Genomic DNA, 13,869 nt, shown 5'->3' on the forward strand with positions numbered 1-13,869 from the left:
GATTCTAGTTTAACTAGCAGCAAACTCTTGGATATCCAGCTGTTCTTCCACAACTCAAATAGAGCTTGAACAGTTTTAAAAGAACACATATTCATGTTACAGCAGCAACTCTGATCCCCAGTGAGTTTTGGGGAGCACCAACACAGTCCTTGCCTAATTTCTTGTCTTGAGCCAGGTCAGTAAGAAGCATATGGATATATTTGTTAAAACCTTCTTCTCTCCTCCCTTGGTGCCATGACCTTTTAAAGTCTGATTGTGCATGTGTGTGTGAAGTTTTCGCAAGAAAGTTCAATCTCTGGAGAGTTTTCAACTCAACTCTTCTGTAAATTAAGCTTGTTGCAGGTAGAAGACCCATCATTAAGACATCTCTTTTTTTGGTGAACACACACTTGATGCACTCTGCATGCTATAGGTGAGATTATATAGTTCTGCAGGATTTCAAAAAGTATGGGTGAAGAACTGCTTTACTGAAATTTTGTGTTGCACTTAAAATAACAAATTCTTGAGCAAATACCACTGAAAAAGGGCAGGGTTAGATTAGATATTGGGAATCAATCTTCCCTGTTAGTGTGGTAGAAGTTCTTAGATGGATAAACAAGAAACTTGGTGTAATAAACCAGGTTCTCCTGTCCTCTTACTCCCAAAAATATTCTTTTGGGTCACTGATATTACACAGGGAGGTCACATCTATGATCATAGGATGATTTCTCTACCTTGACCCTTGGTTTTGAGATGCCCTACACAGGATGTCAGCTGGTTGTGCTGGTGGCTTTCGTCAAGGGGTTATCATGCAGCTGAATGAGCCTCCACAGGAAAATAACTTGCCCTTGGACTGATAATATCCTACCACGTAATAAAGAATTGTAGTGGGGCCAATTAAGTATCTGGGTAACAAAACTTTTTTATCTCTTAATCCTTTTAGGATTTTATCTTACAATCCACAGGTTATTTACTATACATTTTTATAGGCACACATGCATACATATCTGAGCATGTGCATGATTTGTTTTTGGAAAGTCACATATCTGCTCACTTAAAAATTACAGAAGACAAGGGGCAATTTCATTAGAGCAGCAGGTCAGGTTTACCATAAACATTGTTAAAATGCCTGCCTTTCCCCTTCTCCTGTCTGCTTTCCAGGTTCCCTGCTGACGGCAGAGTTATGATACGAGTCTGGAGCAAAAGTCTGAAATTTTAAAGGTAAATTTGGAGACCTGATTTCACAAAAAACATATATCCTGCTTCCAGGGCATAGAAACACTGAAACAGCACCCAGTGAGTAGTACTGTGCTTTGTGTTCTGGCATTAGTGTCAGCAGCCATGTGTTTTTTCTTAAAAGTTTTATTTAAATGTAGAATAAGTTTACCAGAAGTATCAAACATTACAGCATGTAATTTTGCTGAAGTTTATGTCAGCTGTAGTAGCAGCTGGAATGTCAACACCTTATCAATAGATACGATTTTAAAAAACTTATGTGTTTGAAAAATGATAGTGCTTAGGAAAAATAACAAGACAAAAAGAAGCCATGATGTAATTGAATAAAAGTATTAAACTCTACTCATCATTTGCAGTTCATTTAAAATTTAAAAGTCTACACTAGCTGTGTTTTTTGTTTTGCTTGTTTTGTTTTGAAAAAAGATAGTATCTCTAGTTCCTTCCTATACTAACTCAGTTAGCAATCTACCGTGATAATACTGGAATGGAAAAAAAAGAAGTGAAAACCCCTTCCAACATATCATTCAAATCATATCTAAAAAGGTGGTCATAAATATTTTAGAACCCAAGCAAACCAATAAGAGCAAGGCCCATTAAGGATAAGATCTTTTACAACAAATTAAATAAAACAATTTATTGAAGCCTGGACTTGAGATAAACTAGATTTACTAGCTGACCTTTTATTCATTTAAAGAACAAAATTAGCTCTAATTGCATTAGAATGGAATCCAGTAAATTTCTTCTAATGTGGCATCCATGCAAGTATTGCTGTAATTGTTTACAACTAAGATGGAAATGGTTTGATCATAATCTTCTTTCTTCTTGTTTTACTGTGCAGTTAAAACACTTGCAAAAAAACTCCTAAGTAGTACCATCTTTCCAATATTGGTTTGTCCATCCTTCAGCAATAGTACATTTTCATGTCTATTAACCCAATGTTACTGACAGCCATTTCTTTTGAACTGATGTGTGTTGTAAGAACGTTTGCACTCCAGACAAGCCTGAATGCAGGTATTACTTTGAATCTGGGAGGAATGTGTACTTTTTTTCACAAACCCAAGAGAGAAGACTTTCCTGCTGCTGACATCACTGCTTTGTATACTGGTTCAAGCAGAGGAGTCCAGAAGTGAAATTATAAAATCATACAATGATTTGGGTTAGAAGGGACCTTAAAGATCATCCAGTTCTAACCCCCTGACATGTGCAGGAGCACCTTTTGCTAGACCAGGTTGCTCCAAGCCCCGTCCAACCTGGCCTTGGACACTTCCACGGATGGGGCAGCCACAGCTTCTCTGGGCAACCTGTACCAGGGCCTCAGCACCCTCACAGGGAAGAATTTCTTCCTCATATCCAATCTAACTGTGCCCTCTGTCAGTTTGAAGCCATTTCCCCCTGTCCTGTCACTCCATGCCCTTGTAGAAAGCCCCTCTCCAGCTCTCCTGGAGCCCCTTAGGCACTGGAAGGGGCTCTAAGGTCTCTCCAGAGCCTTGACTTCTCCAGGCTGAAGAGCCCCAACTGCTCACTGCACTGCAAAGGCATTTTCCTCACCACCGCTCTGCTACTCAGCCAACTTATGCCGGGGTTGTGCATGATTTTATGGTGTGATGAGAATCTCTATTCCATGCACCATCAATCTGACACTTTTGCTTCAGACACCTGAAAGCCCTGTGGCCTCATGAAGATCTGTACGTGCTTCCATTCAAGATGTTTTATACCAAGTTCCCCCAAACAAATGAACTTCCAACTGAACAGGTACTTGAGTACCTCCAAAAGCCTCCAAACAGCTCTTCCACTAACAGAGAAATTGAAATAACCAATTTCTCCATCTAGTTTCCACTCATCAAATTCTCTGAATCCCTAAAAATTTTCCTTGCACCTTTCCACGGAGATTCATGGCATCCTCAAACAATCCCATGCCAGTAAACTCTATAGACAGGCTAATTCAAACACATTTCTATATGATAATTGCCAGATATTCAGAACCTCATTACCAACACAGATGAAACGTAAGTTTAACTTCCCCTTACCATAACACATCAAAAAGCTTTTCTTTCTGCCTGTTATGAGGTCCTCAGACGGGGGCCAAGGTGCCGCTAAAGATGCAAAAATGAATCTGGAATAGAAGTGAGTTTCCCAAAAGGCCATGAAACAAGATGTCAGTATCTCAGACCCACTAACGGTGGGCAGGGATGACAATGATGCCCCCACATGATTTGTAGCAAACAGATGGAGTCGGAAGTCCCCTCTCAAAATGTGTGTGGGTATGAGAAAGACTGGAGTGAGATAAGCTTGGAAGCAAAGTCAGCTCTTTGGTGCTAAAATATGGCTTCAGAACTTTAATTGACAAGTTCTGCCTTGAAAATCTGAGTTAATTTACTTCATATAAACACTCTACAGTCCTTGAAAAAGCAGAATTCAAAAGTATCCACGGCTCCTCAAGGAGGAAAATGGACTTGTGGGCTTTCCAGGGACAGCATGTCCAGCCATGCACATTCAAATCATGCTCAGCAGGACAGGCAAGTATTCCGAGAAAGCTGGAACTTTGTACAGCAATATGAGGCACAGAAATTTTAGATCACACTCAAATACTGTGAAAGGCAGAAAGCAAAAATGGTTAATAATTGGGGTGGGGGTGTTCCTTAGACACCAAGGAAAGACTGAAGTCCCCTTAACAGCTTCAAATCACTAAAAGCCATAGTTACCTACTGGGGAGGAGTAGGACAGCAGAGAAAAAGACAATAACCATCAAAATCCCATTTAACTTCTAAAGCAGAAAAATTAGTGATTAGGGGGTTTAATTCATAATGGCTTTATGAAAGAAACAACTGCATTAGCAATATTTAATGTGAGGAATGGACATGAGAGATCTGTGTGGTGCTCATGTTTACCATCAGACATGAAAGTGTGCTTTGTGCCATGAAATCAACACGAAAAACCTGATTAAAAGAAACCCTTCACATACAGCACAGGACCAGCCTAAGTGATGCATGGTTTCCCCAGCCTCTCCAGCCTTCTGTTTATGCTGGATGATCTCAGGATAGGGATCATCCTACTTATGCTCATCCAGTACAAAGTAACAATTATTTGTACAACAGCACCCAATAATTAGGGAGCTAATGAACCAGCACTTGAAACGCGTTAGGTACACTCATGAATAATCATCAACAGTTATAATAAAACAGATGTGTATAAAGGAATTCCAACTGTTATGTTTTAAAGCATAAAACAACTGTTAGCTGGGGAGTGTTGTGAAACTTAGCTGTAGGTTATACTCAGGAGAGAACCATCCATTACAGAAACCTCACTAAATGTCACTGGAGGCATCATAGCAATGTAGATGGAGTCTTGTAATCCATGCCCTAGAAAGATATGGAATGGGACACACAGTAGGATGGATGGAAGGTGATGGGTCCCACTTGGAGAACACACTTGGCTGTATAAATATAATTTGCTAACTTTGAAGTGCTTTCCACTGAAAAGAAGAGCTCCCACAAGTGCCAGAGGATGGACTGTGGTGAGCATACACCTCACAGATGGATTTATTCGTACTTACATCTTGTCTTGGCCTGCACCCACTCTTAAAGTCAGCCGAGGAATAACCGGTGATGGAGCCGGAACAACTGGTTCCACCTTTATCTGTACAGGGGAACACAATCATCAATCAAAGACTGCAAGCAGACTCCCAAAATATATTAATTACATGAAAGCACTGATGCAGTTAACCAGAGTATATCAACTTAATGAGACAAAACTATGACAGACTAATCACTGCTCTCTCACTCTTCATCCCATGGCGTGGACGGTCTCAGTCTGCTGGAGGCCCAGCCATGGCAATTCACAAATACAAACTCTAAGCTAAAAAAACCAACTTGAAATTTTGCTGCATTTGTACCTGCTCATACAATTTGTGAGCATATCTTCCTGATTAAGTATTGTTCTAGAGACACAAAACTTCCTAGCTTGCTTCTAAACAATGACATGAAATGCTTTGACCTTAGTACTCAAACTTGTCAGGCACCCATTGGTGTTTGCACTTTTTTCTGAGATTTAAATTAAATTATTTCCCAGGTTCATCGCATAAATGTACCATGACTCTCTTGAATCAAAAGGAGAGACAAAGGAAGCAAATAAACTTCAAGCTGAATTCACCGACACCAAATACTTTATTAATAAAGTGCTTATCCACACAAGCATAACAGCCACTGCATTTTACTGCAATTAGGCTGAGGTTTTTAATGACTATTTTTCAAGTGGCCTGGGATTCCAATCTTGGTATCTGGTGGAGTTTAGACCACTTGAATGCGTCCTTGAACTTATGGAACTAGTATGTGCCAAAATTACCAACTCCCATTGAGCTACTGGTTTGCAAAACCTGTACAGAATGACCACAGATGCTACAGCTGACACTGTAATGCTTCTCCAGGCATACATTACTCAACTTACATCCATATATGACAAGTGTATATACATTATATATAGTGAGAGATATATATATATGAAGAGAGTTGGAGACTGATCTCATTTTGTGCATGTGTGTCATCACACTTAATAAAATAACCACTTGGCTGAATCTGCTCCAGGAACTTAAGAGACAAAACTAATATGCAGACACTAAATGGAAACCGGACCAAATCTCCAGTTTCATAAAGCTTTCACAGAAAAAGGAAGGGCAGACAATCAATGCAAAGCACAGAAAGCAGTGGGGGAGAGAGCAGGCCAGAGGGGGAGGGCTCAGGTGGGGCTTATATTGAGAAAGGTAATAGCAAAATCTCTTGCCACACATTTTGGCCAAAGAATTGGACCTGCTCTCCAGTTGATGTCTAGGCCAGAGCGAGGAGGAGTGCAGCATGAGAGGTGTTCCTGTTCTGACACAGTGAACTGTGCTTTGCAATACAGCTTTCCATGGATATGGATTAGCTGATTTCACAGGCCTCTCTCTGCTCTTTTGTTTATGCAGCACCATTTTTTTTGTTACATCATTGCCCCAGAATGATGTAAAAGCTTCCTCTGAAGCTTTTAATGCCTGCAACAATTTCACTGTTACCTTCCATAGGTGAGTCTCTCCTCTGTTTTCCCATCATCTTAACCTGTAACATCACCCATGAGACATGGAACTGAACCCTGGGTACTAGAGGCTCAGGAACATGGCTTTGCACAGGCTATCCTGCCTCTTTTCCTGCAGGTTTCTCCTTCTTCTGTAGTGCCTGGTTTGAATACAAAGCACCTTAGGACAGGCACTGCTGCTGTAGCTTTCAGCACACAGCACAGAGAGATGCCCACGTCGTTTATAAAGGTCCTTGGTACTATTCTAAACAACGGCGGTGTGGGCTCATGTGGCAGAAGAAAAGCACATAAACCACTTCTTTATGCTCAAATACCAGTCTGCTGGGAGAGGAAAACAGGGCTACACCACAATCCCAAATCTTATCCTTTGATACAAGAGGAAAGGAAGCATCTTTCTACAATGTGGGTTTGTGTGTAGGGTTTACATGATTAGAGCAGTGAGAAAACTTAGGAGCATTCACAGCTATATCCTGTGGAACTTGGTCTTCCTCTACACTGATATCAGGATTTTGATACAGGAGCAAAAGTAGCTTACTTTGGGGGAGCTCTGGCAAGCTCTGCTCTGATGCAAGGATGGCTCCATTTCTCATGAAGCAGTTCCTCAACTACTTTAGTTTCCAGCTCAGCGTATTAAGGCTAGCTGAAACTGGGTCAGCACTGCTCCCTGAGCTGCTCAGTCACTCCTATAGCACGCCCGGTAATCTCTGGTGTACAGGACGGGTGTAACTGCTCCAAGTGTTTGTTTTCCATTTGGTGGAGCTTGCAAGGCAGTGCCCCAGTTCTCCTTTTCTGGCTCTGAGGGCAGCACCCAACACCACTGCAGGGCATGGGGCAGGCAAGCCCTGAGACAAAGCTTCTCCTCCTTGATGCCACCACCAAACACTCCCATCACGAAGCCTTCAGCTTCTGTTTTCTGCCATTTGTGCAGTGTTCTATTTGCTGCTCTGTATCTTTCAGCAGCCTGGGGCAAAATTCCAGGAAAAACTTGATAAAAAGCCTCAATCACGCAACAGGACGGGATGTGCACTTAGCTAATAACTACAAGGCTCAAAAATGGGAACATTACAGCTGAGTCACTCTTTTGTTTAACTATAGCAATATTAGGAATCTGGTATTTTCTCCTGGCCATCAGCAGCTGAAACTGCAGCGAGCCCACGAACCCATCTCCTGGGCTGTGCTTACACCTCCGAGGCGGATGCGCCGTGGCAGATTAAACGTCCAAGCTGTAACTCGATCATTTGCTCTTGCAGCACAACTGCTGGCTAAATAAGTCATTGTGTGATCTAAAAGCTAAATTAAGGAAACATGTACTTTTAGGGGTTAAAACGAAAGAGCAGCATTCGGGAGTAATACTGGGAATTGGGGCCAGCAGAAGAGCATTTACAGTGGATTACTAAGCTTCCCAAATCACCAAAGAGGTAAAGTCCAGCAATATAAGACTCCTTTGTAGCTAACTAAAAATACATTGTCAGTGGATTTGTCCAGTTTTATGTATAAGCAATACTTCTTTCACCTGAACTAATACTAGTAGTCATATAAGCCCCTTATTGCCATGTGCTGCATTTTTTTTGCTAATCTTCAAGGATTTAGCTTCTTTGCCACATACCTCAGGGCACCAACTGATAAAGCTCTAACTCTCCATTTTTCCAGGACACCAGCAGTGCGGCCTTGCAAAAAATGAAAATCGCTCAAGAGATTTAAAGGGGAAATTTATTTTTAAAATCCTGACTTGCAGCAAAGAGGTGGATTTAAAAAAAGCTTATCTCTCAAGAATCAGTTTAAATTTTAATTCTATCTGGGGACTCTTTCATGCATTCTAGCTTTAAAGTTTATCTTTTGACAGGGACTTTTTGCCAAGGTAATGGGTAGCTTTGTCAATTTAATTTGTCCAAGTTTTTATTAGTGTTGAACTCCTTTTCCTAATATATATATATATATCGTCAGTCTATACTGAAGCTTTACCAGTTTGTATTTGTTTATGTGTCTGTTATATCACTCTAAAGCAAACTTGACACAGACAACCGCACAAGAAATGCAAAACTGAATGTATGGAAAACAAGCAATTCATTGCCTCTGTTTTACATACACCCATACTTAACTTAAAAAGAAATCTCTGCAGAAATTCTCAATGAAATACTGCCAAAACAGCTCAGGCACAGGGGGCAGAAAGATAAAATGGGGAATCTGTAGAAGTGCTGCTGCAGTCTAAAACAAGACATGAAACTATCACGGACAACTGGGCCATCACCCTGTCGATCACCAACTCATCCACAGCAGACAAACATTAGTTCTCCACAGCACCCAGATTCTGCATGGAAAAACCATTTGTAAGCTTAAAAAAATATATCAAGTTTTGAAATCAGCACTTTGTTGCAAGTCCAGCAGATAATGTAAGAGTGGCAAGAAAAGGAGCGTGAGGAATGTCCCAAATCTGAGCTTGTACAAATCGAGTATTACACTCAAAGCAGGATGTAAAGACCATCTTGGTAAAACTGGAACTCCCACAGTGCTTCCTAAAGCTAAGAACAGAGATTTAGGAACTCTTGTATCCAAGGTTATCACATAGGAAGACTATCTCTTTCTTTTCTTCTTTCTTTTCAATAATAACAATTTAATGCGTATTATAAGGTGAAGTGACAAAAAAATTAGAGCAAATTCTGTATTAGGGGAGCTGCTTCTAATGGGATTTCAAATCTGATAACATGCAAATATGCTGGTTTCATTTCTTAAATATTAAATGTATTCTCAAGATTAGGTGATATTGGACGGAAGAAATTATCTTTGGCTGATGTAAATCAGCAAGAGTTACAGGAATGGAAGGAGCTCAAACCCCTTGAAAATTAGCTCTCCCCTTCTGTCTCTCAAGCATAAGACTCAAAACGAAAGGTGACATCTGAACACTTAGACCATAATTTGACACTAATTTTCTTACTTCAAACAAATTGGAGCAACAAGGGGACAGATATGCTAAGAGAAGACTCAGCAGCTCTTTTGAGCATCTGAGATAACATTTATTTGAAGGCATTCTGCTCCTCACTTCTTTCCACCTGGGAATTTCCAGGCTTATACAAACTTTGAAACAGCAGACTTCTAGAAACTAAATTTTAAGTTTTTATGAAAGGTATAGGGTTGCTGCCCTTCTAGTGGAAACCTACAGAACAAACTCTCTGCATCACAACACTGCATCCCTTTGCTGTGTGTGTGCTGTTGTTGAGTCTGAGCCTCAGCTTTTCCAAGTGAAAAGTGAGTTGAGAAAAGCCAGGACAATTTCACATTTCAAATTAACGGAATTGAAATTCCATTGCTTTGTTTTCCAAAGAGGGGGGACAATTCCTGAAGCTCTGGTGGACATCTTCCTTGGAGCTGTTATTATTAAGAAACACCAAACCTGTAACCACATTTCTCCTCAAAGCTCTTAGACAGTGCTCAGCAGCAAACACAGGAATCCACGTGGATTTTTCAAGCAAGTGTGCCATCTCAACTCATCCAACCAGCTTACCTTTTCATGTTTGTGTTTCTCCTTTTCTTTCTCTTTCTTTTCTCTTTCTTTCCTCTCCTTTTCCTTCTCCTTCTTTTCCTTTTCTTTGTCCTTCTCCCTTTCTTTCTTTTTCTTCTTCTCTTTTTTGTCTTTCTTCTTCTCTTTTGGTTTCTCTTTGTCCTCAAACAGTTTTTCAGGTAGCATGGGAGACAAGGAAGGTAACATGCTGGGAAGCCTCATGGCAGATGGTGTGCTGAACAAGGGCATAGACATTTCTTTGGGAGGTAACACAAGAGGTGCTGATGGCACCTTTATCTTATCTTCCTTACCCTTATCTTTGAGTTTCTCTTTGTCCTTTTTATCCTTGTCTTTCTTGCCTTTCTCTTTCTCTTTCTTTTTATCTTTATGTTTTTCTCTCTCTTTTTTGGTATTGCCATCTTTCAACTTTACTTTTGTGTCAGCATCCTCAAAGTCCTTTAGTTTGAATTTATAGGGATCAAGATCCTCTTCTTTGAGTAGTTCCTTCCACTGAAACTTTGCTTCTTTGTTTCCTTCCTTGTCTTTATCTTTCTCCTTGTTCTTTTCCTTCTCCTTATTTTTCTCTTTGTTCTTCTCTTTATCTTTTTCTTTTTGTTTTTCTTTCTTCTTCATTTTAGTTTTCAGCTCTTTTTTCAATTTCTTTTTCACTTCTGTCGATGAAGCCAACTTGGTTTTCTCCTCATAGATTTTGAGAAGAGGCTCAGGAGTTGGCGGTGAAGCAGAAGGAGAGGAGAAGTAAGTGAAGTTGGTAGGTGGATTAGAAGGTGTCCCCATGTTTGCCTTCCGAATGACCTCATCAATTGAGTCATCCATTGTCCATGAAATGTCTGAACTTGAAGTCCCACCTGAGGCAGGTATTGGAGTTGCTCCTGCCTTATTTGCATTATTGGTGGGAACAGAAGGTTTAGGAGTTGTAGACTCTGAAATAGAAAGTCTTTTAGGACTGGTAAAAATTTCTCCTTCTGATTCGGACCCAGAGGAAAACTCGAAGGGATCTGGTTCTCGTTCTGCACACGCACGAGCAATCACAGCATCGATTGAATCATCAATGGTCTTGTCCATGACCGGGACTTTCTTTACCTGGTTGTCCATATTTGGCTTGGGGGCAGGCTCGGGTGGTGTCTGTCCCTGTTTCACTTGAATATTTTCCTTTCCTATCTTGTCATTCAATGCAGGCAGAGGGGTTCTACTCGGTGTTTCAGTCTTCACAGGAGGTTGTGGAACATGAGCAGGAACCTTTGGACTTTTAGGACTTTTTGGGCTCTTGGCGCGACCTGGTGACTTTTTTTCTTTGGATCCAGGTTTTGGTGAACGAATGGGACTCCCAGCTACCACTGGTGAGGGTGTAGTTTTCGGTGATTTTGTCTTCTGTCCTGGAGAACTTGTTTTGGACTTCGTTTTGGGTAAAAACGGCTTTGCCTCTAAAGTTTTGGGAGTCGGCACTTGGGATTTAATGGGAGCCAACATTGGTGGTTCTGGCGAAGGGGGGACTAAGTCTGTACTGTCCTGAATGTGAACCGGAGAAAGCATTGGTGGCACTTTTTGTGTATTTATTGAGCTAAGAGGCTCACGTGGTTCCACAGTTCCATCCAAGGCGTCCCCTTTGGAAACAGACAGTTTTGGCCGTTTCACAGGTGGGAATTCCTCGGCATCGGGACTCTCTAATGGTCTCTTGCTCAAGTAGTTCTCATCATTAATTGCCTCATCGTCTTCCATGTCTCCTTCTTCTTCCAGTGGGACCTGCATGGCCTCTGCAGATGTACCTCCATCGGTAGGAACCTGCTCCTCTTCCTCTTCTGTAACAAAGAACATTTAGAAAAGCATTAGGATAATTGAAATGTGTTTTACAGAAACAAACAAGCACCAGAGCAAATATTCATGTGCATCTCAGCCCAGAAGAGACAACTGGCCACCTAAGGGCTTCTTACCGGTCTGCTTGGAAGGAACATGTGGCACCTCCTGTCTCACATCAGCCGCCACTGGAACTGGCAGATGCCCTCACTGCAGTGTAACACTGAACCCATGAGCAAAGGAGAGGAAGGTAGAGCTCTCCAATGGCAGAGCTTGCAGAGCAGGTCCGAAGTGTCAGTTCTACCCAAACCACCAGAATAACTTCTTTATTCATTTTTAAATGAAGGGAAAGAGGTTGAAGCACTTTTTTGCTGTAACACAGTGTCAAAGCAAAGTGTCAAAGTAAAATTAACCAGAACTGTCTTTCTTGCCTATATATCACACAATTTTGATCGCATATTAACTACTAGGAAAACATCTTCCTAAACCTAGTTTATTCTTCCTGAAGCAGCACAGACTGAAGGTTAAAGCAGAGTTAGACTAAGCCCCATTCAACCTGCCAGGTTCTCTCTCTGATAACCATCTTAAGAGCTGCTGCAGGTGGACATAATCTGCTGTGACTGTATGGGAACGCCCCAGCATTGCGTGTGTGGGTTGGTTCAGATCAGGAACATGCCTCTGAAATACATTTCCCCATCATCTCCCATACTGTTGTTTTGTTTGCATCATGGGACAATCCTGGAGTGCATATGCCGGCTTCCTGCAGCCATGAAACCAAAATGAAGGAGGAATCCACCTAACACACTCCAGAACAGGTGGGCATTTTAGCTGTGAGACCAAAAACCAGCTTTTGAAAACAAGATAAACCTGAAACCTGCACAGTGTGGCCATCAGACATCAACTGTTTCAAACCAGTATGGATACCACCTGTATCTGGCTTTTTGCTTCATAACAATTTTTTCTTCAATACAACACCATCTTTGGACCCACATATGACATTATGGTGCAGAGAAAGGAGAAAATTCACTTGAGATCTCCCAACAAATCCACAGTAGGTTTAAAAAGAGAACCTCTGATCTCCACAACCACAGCCAAGCACTTTATCCTCTTGGATACACTTCCTCACTTTCAAAATGGAATTATCCGAGCAGGAAAAAGGATTCTTAGTCCTGAATAAGAATATCTACACAGGCATTAACCTTACACATTTATATTTGCAGTAATTACATCATTACACCTATGCTGGTTAACATTCCTGCAAAGACAACCTCATTTCACTTTACCCCAAGTCTCTGTTTACCCACCTGCAAAAATTCAAGACATTTTGTCTAGCAGGGTTTCTGAGGAAAGATATCCGGTGCCCCAAGATTCTCGCATGAAATATGTAGTAAAAAACATTTATGAGGACAGTGGCTAAAACCCAACTTCTTAATGAGCAAGTGGTTTTAAAGAAGAAAACACCAAGAAATTTGAAACATTCCACTAAACACTATTTAAAACCCAGTAAGACAGCATCTTTCTGAACTATCTGTTCTCAAGGAGTTTATTTTCAGGTTTTCTGCACTGGTGTTTCTCTACTGTAATGTGTCAATGCTCTGATTTAGGAGAGTTGAGTCAAGAGCCCTGGGCTGCAGCACAAATCTTGCCAGCATCACAAATTAAGTAAAATGACCTAGCAAGTCTGGTTTTTGCCAGGGCCCAGAGGATTTACAGCAGCCAGCCTAGAGAGGAGACTTTGCCTGAGGATAAAGTCTTAGCCTTCCGTGAAAAACAGAAATGTTAGGGAGTTAGGTTTTGCCTGGCTGGGCACTGACATTAAATTTTTTAAACTGCAAAGTTAGAGTATAACTGAGAAATCAGTATGGACTGAACCTGCACCTGCTATGGGGGAAAAAAATCTGTTTCCCCATCATGGAAGTAATTTCAATCTCTGTTTAAACTGCTGCAGAATTCAGCTGCCTTCACCTGCTCAGAAGGGTTTTCAGGATGAAAAATCAGCATCCATCAGATGTCACACAGTACCAGTTGCTACTGAGCAATTCCCTCCCAACCCCATTCCACCTACTTCACCACTGAGAGTTTGTTTTCATTTAAAAGTAGGAGATAAAATTTAAAACAAACATCATACTTTAAAATCAGGATTTAGAGAAATATTCTGCCTCAGCCACAAGATGAAAAGTGTAGCCAAATTAAAATATTAGGAAAGATAGGGTTTGATGATGCAGACTTCAGAAACAGGAACATAAACCATTTTAATACAAGAAACACAGGGATAAGAAGAG

At 41.0% G+C, this 13,869-nt stretch overlaps 1 protein-coding gene across 1 annotated transcript in view; it reads right to left on the reverse strand.

Annotated features, from left to right (window-relative positions):
* Positions 1 to 13,869, reverse strand: part of TAF3 (TATA-box binding protein associated factor 3) — a 122,893-nt gene that overhangs the window by 18,003 nt on the left and 91,021 nt on the right. The window contains exons 3-4 of the mRNA XM_048300885.1: positions 9,779 to 11,592; positions 4,769 to 4,851 (exon numbers count right to left, since the gene is read on the reverse strand). Of these exons, the coding sequence (XP_048156842.1) occupies positions 4,769 to 4,851; positions 9,779 to 11,592 (1,897 nt within the window). The remainder of the gene's footprint in view (positions 1 to 4,768; positions 4,852 to 9,778; positions 11,593 to 13,869) is intronic.

This window comes from Corvus hawaiiensis, chromosome 4 (genome assembly GCF_020740725.1).
Source record: "Corvus hawaiiensis isolate bCorHaw1 chromosome 4, bCorHaw1.pri.cur, whole genome shotgun sequence".
NCBI classification, from domain to species: domain Eukaryota; kingdom Metazoa; phylum Chordata; class Aves; order Passeriformes; family Corvidae; genus Corvus; species Corvus hawaiiensis.